A 7633-nucleotide genomic window follows, 5' to 3' on the forward strand; every position below is an offset into this window, starting at 1 on the left:
CCCCCCCCCCCCCCCCCCCCCCCCCCGTGTAAGTAGCCCCAGCTGTTAGGACACTTTCTTTGCTCCAGCTTCTCACTCGTATCTTCCCGTCGTCTACTCTCTGTCCCTCTCTCAGGATGGGAAAGAAGGCTTTGAGAAGTGGAGGGTGGAAAACTCCTGGGGCGACGACCGTGGGAACAAAGGTAAGCTGAGAGACACATGACGCATGATTACACAACTCTTACTTTTAGTCCTTTTAGGATGATTTTCTTTTCTTTAGATTTAACCTGTAATGAAATGCGAGCAAAGTATATTTCATCCTGATCGTTGTCTGGTCACAGAGATGTAGCAGTGACTTCTGAAACTTGTACCTGGATCTGATCCCGGAATCATATTCATGCTCTCACGTCCTCCTTCCTCATCTCTCTTTCACATCTTTCTCACACCGCGGTGTCTCGTGATAAATCATCATCTTCCTGTTTGTGTCTATTGAATTAAGAGAGGGATTAGACTGAGAGGTTCCCCTGAGCTGCTGCTTTATCAACTTGTAATTGGCTGTGTCCTGTTTCATAAAGACACACACACACACACACACACACACACACACACACATACAACGGCCCTCATTGTGTTCTACGAGCTTCTGGGTCAAGTTGCATAAACGTAGTTTCAGAATGAGCTAATCCGCGAGGTCAGACAGTAGCACAGCGAAATTCCTCAAAATGTCTTTGCAAAATATTTGGTTTTAAGGACTTATGGTGGCTCGGTGACGTGGTGACTGCTCACAACTCCAATGAATTGATTACGCCGTGAAATGTCTCTGTTTGATATGCTTGTGTGACCGGGCATTAGAGTATCTATGATACAACACTGACGCCTGCTTTTTTTTTTTAAATGGGAACTTTTGAACCTTTTTTTTAGTGGTCGGCTAACCGAGTTGTTTTGGTTTTTGAAAACCACAAATTTTAAATGAATGAACTTACCAGTAAGTCATTTTGCTGCATCGGGGGGGTGTTGTCATTAAGTAAGGCGGGTTTTGCACCACAACACAGCAGGTCGTCCACATCACTGCCCCAGACTTTACCGTCTCTCCTTTCATCTCTTGTTCCTCATCTTCCTCTGACCCTCTGACTCTCTTCTCCATCTCTGGGCTCCACATTCCACTGCAAATTATAGGAGAGTATTTCAGGTCAGACATGCATCGTGTGGCAACACACACATACAGTGCAGCATATACACACTGAGAGAGACACACACATACTCCTCACAATATTTGCTTGAACCCACAAACCGTAGTGACTGTTAGGAAAACCCCTTCGGTCAAATCAAATGTATTTCACGCATATCTTATTCCATAAACACCGGCAGATATGGAGGGCCGGGGCCCACAGCTCGTTACAAAATTAATAAAGTGCTTGAGAACAAGAGTTCGAGACGTGGAGTTCATGAGGGGAAATCCGGGGGCTTTGTTTGTTTGGCAAAGTCTTAGGGGAAAAAAACGGCAAAAGTGGAGAAAAGACGAGGAAAGCATGCAGGAGAGAGCTGAGACAGAAATTGCGGCGTAGAGCAGGTCGAATCCGTTTGAAATTAGGAAAAATAAACGGCAAGTAGATGTGGAGATGATTTTGGAAAGATGACAAAGGATAAATTGGAAGAAGAGGGAGAGAGTGGAGTGTGCTTATAAGGGTTTTAAAGGCTTAACGTCTCCCTTCAGGCCTTTTCATATTCTTCCTGACTCCAAAAGAGTTTCTCACGAGAGGTTTAACTTTCTGTTTCCTCCATTTTCCACAGCTCGTACTTTTACACCGCTTCAGACGGATGCTTGGCTACACGCTCCGAGGTTTTTATTTTCACTTTGAAGGGGCTCGACCCTGAGGCCGACACCTTAACATTCGTCACGAGTTTCGCTTGAGCTGTGAACGAGGTTTGACGCGTAGAGAGAGAGAAACTCCGATTTTCCACGAACATGATTCTATTGTTGAGTAAACGCAAGAAGATGACGTTAATGTGGACGGAAGGGTTTCCTTTGTAGCGCACAGAACAGATTCTTGGGAGGAGAAGCTTCATTAGCTTTACCCTATGCTTCTAATCTATTGCCATTATTTTACATCCAAACCACAGTATCATATCTGTCCCCTCTCATTTAAAGGACCCATTTCAGTATCTGTGACGTGAAAAATGCCTTTTCTGTGGTCTGACCACAGCTCTGCGGGTGCACCGTTGTCAAAATTATTTCACAGCTGCATCTTGTGCTCTAATCATCGACCCAGCTAACCTCTTCTCAAACAAGTGTGTTTTTGATACGTCCAAACCACGGTTCATGTCGGCCGGTGATCGTCATGGGATGTGGATTGCTGCTCACGTTGGAAAGCAAGATGGCTGCTCCACATTCTTCTAGCTTACAGTACATCCATCTGTTCTGAGACGGGACAGTCAGCCTATCCCTAAAAACAAATAAGGACACCCAACATTCACACACACACACACACCACCATGCCACCCAACACGCGGGTTCCAGGAAGCTCACATCAACACACACGGATACCACAGTGAGAACCAGGCAACGTGCCATCTAAATCTGCGTACTTGGAAGAACACACGTACACAACAGACACGCCATCCCCCGATACATTGTTTCCTGCGGTCACCCCGACATCTTTGATATGTCAACTCGACAGTAGGAGGGATGCTCTCGTTTGCTCAACTCTGAACACACGAGGAGAGGAAGAGGAGAACAAAATAGCTTCAAGTTATTTTGATTCACTCGCGAGCTCTAGTTGCTTCCCGTATGTGTCGGTTCAAGACCAAATCTGAGCTGCTTCTGTTATCTAAGTAGAAGACAGACATGCAGGCATTCTGTCAGTGTAAGTTCAAGGTTTGCTTTCATAACCACCCAGATTTGGCCACGTTGACCTTTTTTGACTGCACACACACACGCGCGCTGATGGAGACAGAGACGGGCATTGTTTCGTTTTATCAGGGTGGGCGTGCAGAGGTGAAAGCAGAAGTGTCGAATGCAGACTGCGCTGCAGGCTGGGGAAGCGTCCTCCATCCTTCTGCCCGTTGTAACAATAGAGTTCGGTGATAAAGAGCACTAAGAAGCAATTCAAACGTGTGTGCATAGACAAAGTGTGTTCGACCATTCTGTTCTCAGCAGCACTCCTTCCCCGTCAGTGAAAATCCACCTAACCTTTGAAGAGGTCTAACCGGTGTCGCATCATCAGGCTAATGTCCATTGATGACTTAAGAGAGCTGGACGTGGTGATGCCAGTCAGTTTGTTCAACTGGTCAGCCATGCGGCCCACAAAGCGTTTACCCCATAGACATAGACTGTGAAACCTAGAATTTCAATCATAGATCAACTCATAAAATGTTACATGAAGAATGTTGAAAATACAGACTGTTTGTTTGAGTAAGAATATTTGCAAGAATATTTTTTGAAATCGTCTGATGAACCAAACAACTTGACCTGATTTGGATTGATTTCCAAGTTTTGATTTGTTTTTTTCCTCTTTTTCTTTAATCCCAGTTCTCCGCTTGACTGCCATCGTTTGAGGTGAAAACCGACTTTCCCGACTGATCGGTTGTCTTCCCTGTCTTTCTCTGTAGGTTACCTGATCATGACGGACGATTGGTTCTCCGAATATGTGTACGAGGTGGTGGTAGACAAGAAGTACCTCTCAGCTGAAGTCCTGGACGTGATGCAACAGGAGCCCGTTGTGCTTCCTGCCTGGGACCCCATGGGAGCCCTGGCATAACTACAGAATTCCAGGTTTTAGTCCCAACCTCTGGTCTATTTGACTCCGCCCTATTCATCGGCTGCTTTTACCTCTCCAATACCCCCCCCCCCCACACACACACACCACCTTCCAAAACAGCCTAATCTTCTAGACAAAATAATAAAGATTTTGTTTTCTTTTTTACTGGACTGCCTGGTTCTTTTGTCTGCCTTTGTTTTTTGCGATGGTGTAAGGCTCTGAATCTGGGCCTCAGCATTTTAAAAGGTGGGTTTATTGCATCATAAACACTTTTTAATTTTGAAACAAGGCAGCTTCACAAACGAGCAGAATATTTAATAGTTGTATACTCACTAGTACTGTATCACTGCTGTGTAATTCCACTTATACTCCTGTGTGCTCCAGAGTTTTAAACATATTTTTATATGAGACCAATGGTCGTGTTTTTCACTGCGACTCTTTCCCCTCTTGGACACGTGCAAAACAGCAGTGATTTACTGTGCTTGGAATAACACTTGCAGAATTTCCAATAACACGCTATCTTACCATAACATCCTGTCTCTACAAACACTGTTTAAACCAGAAAGGTAGCATTTTTGGTATGCATGTGTATATGTATTATTTTTTGCCTGTATCTCCCATCTAATATTAAAAGCAGGAAAGGGTCCCACTTCAACAATACTCGCTCCATTTCTACAGAGAACAGCTTCTTTTTCCAAGCACTTCCTGTCCAGCCTCCTGTAATCACTTCTCAGCGACGTTCCAACTCTTCCTGCGTTAAAACACTCCTGTCAAGGTAGGGACGACCTCTGACCTCCCAGCAGTTGGTCTGTCAGCTAAGTTCTTACTGTTCACCTTCTGCAGCGTTGTTGTTGAGAGCATTCTGCATCACTGGCCTAATGTAGAAGGGAGGGCTTGGATAGGATAGCTTTTAGTGTCAATTCAGCAAAATCTAGAGGGGAAGAGGCCTTATTTTATTGCAATTACAATGACGCATCTTTCCTGTCAGATTGCACTGTGTACGGAGACATACTGGCATTAGAGTAATCCTAAAAACATGATACAGCCTACCGTAATAACTCCTACATACTCCTACCCATCAACCTGCAATTTTTCATCTTAGTTTCTCAACTTCTCTTTCCTGTTCTGGCATTCCAGTTTATCTGCAGCTTGCCTCGTGTGTTTTATATCCTCTTCTACTTTCTCCCGGTGTTCCCACATCCGACATGTTGCAGCCTCAGTGGATTCAAAGACAAAGCCAGAGATTTTGTGAATTATAGTGAAGCAGTTTAGAAAAATGTACACTCTACAGAAGCTGGACAGAAGTTCTGAGATTTAAGGGTTAATTAATAGCAGTCCCTACAATCTATTTCCTAGAAGTCCTCCCTCACAGGAATGGTATTTACTTTTTTTTTAATCTGGGTTTGATTTAGAGTGCACTGTAAATCTTAGCTGGCGGATCCCGGGTTTCGTAATATGTTCAAGAGGAAGTGGGAGATACTTTTTAATGATATTTCACCTTTGTGTAAAAGTTATCACACAGAGTAATCAGTTGCCATGAATAAACTGCACAGTCGAATGTTTTCCGTAAACAAATGTTTTTTTAAATGTTTGATAAAACAAATGTGTGTGCGCAGTGGTGCTAAATAAACAGCAGGTACAACATATTACAAAGACATATGGAGAGCTAATCTATCCTGATTATGTTCGTGTGTCAGGGTTGAGTAATTCCTTGTGACTCTTAGTATGCAAAAAGATTTGCAGGAGACAATCTGTTACGAGTCTTCATACGTCTAACATTTTTGTTGTGTCTTGTTTTGCCCTTTAGCTGTCAGATAGTGGTGTAATGCAATCAACTGTAATGAAAGTACATTTACTCCACTACACTTCTAATTACACCATCTCCACCTTCACTAACCACCACATTAACACGCTGGTTATGTGTTAAAAGCATGCGGGATAACAATTCAATCATGAAATGGTCACATTAAATGATTACTTTACTGACTTTACTTTTTTTTTATATTTCAAAGTAAGACATTTAATTCATTATTTTAATAACATTGGTGTATTTCTACTTGTAGGCTATTTAAGAAAAAGGATCCAAACTCCAAGTAACGAATGTGCTAATTGACGCATTTAGTTCCGACCGACCACACTCTGGCAGTAATGCGCGCGCAGACACAGGTGTACGTTTATTGATTAATGGTTTGTGACTGAGCATGTCGGACAATCAGGAGATGACCACATGTCAAGTTCTCAGGTAATTTTCAGGATATTGTTTTCTACTGAAAAGGGAAGACTTCACCATGCAAGACTAATGCTTTACTGAAGATAAATCAAGGTTCGTATAACTTTCTCTCAGCACATTGTTTGTAATGTTTTCTACCACCAAAACGGCTCATATTTTGACAGGTTGACTCATGGATTAACTTTATGCAAATTAGCTAACCTAAACCTAACCTAATGTTATGACGATTAGCGCTAGCCAAACGGACAAACTCGAAATAAATACCGCACTAAAGACATTTATTTTGCTTTGTTTTTGCACAACTTTTCTGAATTTCCCGTCAGTGTTTCAATAATTCAATGCTCTCCTACAGTAATATTTCGGGAGTGCATCAACTGTGTTAATTTTACTGCTAATTTGAAATGAGCTCTCCGAGCGTGCTCGTTTTTTCCACAATAAAAACTTTCGACGCGATGGAGACTTTTATTGTGAAAGCAGCGACAGAAAATGCCCGGTTCTTGTCACGGTATTGTCAGGAGGACAGGTCACTGTGTTTGCTCTAACTTTATGTGCATTACTGAACCTGATGGCTGTTGCTAATGTCATGGCATTCATAGGAATTCAGATGCTGTGTGCTAATATATCTAAACAGGTTCTTTGTGTATATTTGTACATGAAAAGTGATATTTGTAGTAGATTGGTGATCAAGAAGACACTGCTCTATGTGAGTCAGATTGAATCGTTCATTGTGCTCCTGAAGGTGAAATCTGTGCATTGTATGACACAGTTACAGCTTTGGCAGCCTACATCACGGTCCTCGCACGTTTTCGTCTCTTGGAGGCGTCCTGTGCAGGCTTATTGTTGTTATTTCTTTCAGGTACAGTATGGGACGCAGAACTAAACCGGATTGTGGACTTCTGAACCCGTCCACCCTGGTTTACAAGACGTATAAATGACGTCCAAAAATGAGTCTTGTGATAGTTTGTGTTTGACGGGAGGAATTAGCCTCCAGTTGAACCGTCCTGGACTGTTCATCACACACCTGGTCTCATTATTCCCCCTTTTTCAGTTGTGTGTTTGTGTGCGCACACACGTGCCTGTGTCTGGATTTGTGTGTGTTGCAATTAGGATTAACCTAGTACTTCAGCTGATGCTGATTGGAATGACGTTGAACACTCACTCCCAGGCTGGCTTTTCACAAGAACACTGGGGCTGGACGCTGTGTGTGTGTGTTTTGGGTCAGACAGGAAGAAAGAGGACAAGGTGATTACAATTTAATGTCAACATGACGGTGACTGCGTCGTCTGCCTCGACCCAAGCCGCTGTCTTTTATATCCCTTCAATCTCTCTCCCCACGTACCCACACACACACACACTCGCACACAATGAAGGTTTAGTGGACCGACTGCACTGCTGTACCTGGCATGGTGCCTTTTGGCCCAGGAGGTTGCGAGTGGAGTTAGACCACGACACAGACGGGCTGGCACTCGTATATTCTCTCTCTCACACACTTCATAATGTAAATATTCCACTTACACTGGTTTTCTATATTTTGTAAAATGATTTATGCATCAGTATTCACCTCTTACTCATCTTCGGCCCTCCTTGTAAATATGCGTCAAGGAGTCTTGGATTAGGGGCAGGAATCCTTTTCGTGTGTGTGTGTGTGTGTGTGTGTGTGTGTGTG

General features: G+C 43.2%; 1 protein-coding gene across 1 annotated transcript in view; it reads left to right on the forward strand.

The window, feature by feature from the left end:
* The window catches only part of blmh (bleomycin hydrolase), an 18977-nt gene extending 13623 nt beyond the window's left edge, over positions 1-5354 (forward strand). The window contains exons 11-12 of the mRNA XM_031861098.1: positions 116-182; positions 3589-5354. Coding sequence (XP_031716958.1) covers positions 116-182; positions 3589-3737 — 216 coding nt within the window. The 3' untranslated portion in view covers positions 3738-5354. The remainder of the gene's footprint in view (positions 1-115; positions 183-3588) is intronic.
* The last annotated feature ends 2279 nt before the right edge of the window (positions 5355-7633 follow it).

The sequence above is a fragment of the Anarrhichthys ocellatus genome, unplaced genomic scaffold (genome assembly GCF_004355925.1).
Source record: "Anarrhichthys ocellatus isolate YVR2014 unplaced genomic scaffold, GSC_Weel_1.0 scaffold24, whole genome shotgun sequence".
NCBI lineage: Eukaryota > Metazoa > Chordata > Actinopteri > Perciformes > Anarhichadidae > Anarrhichthys > Anarrhichthys ocellatus.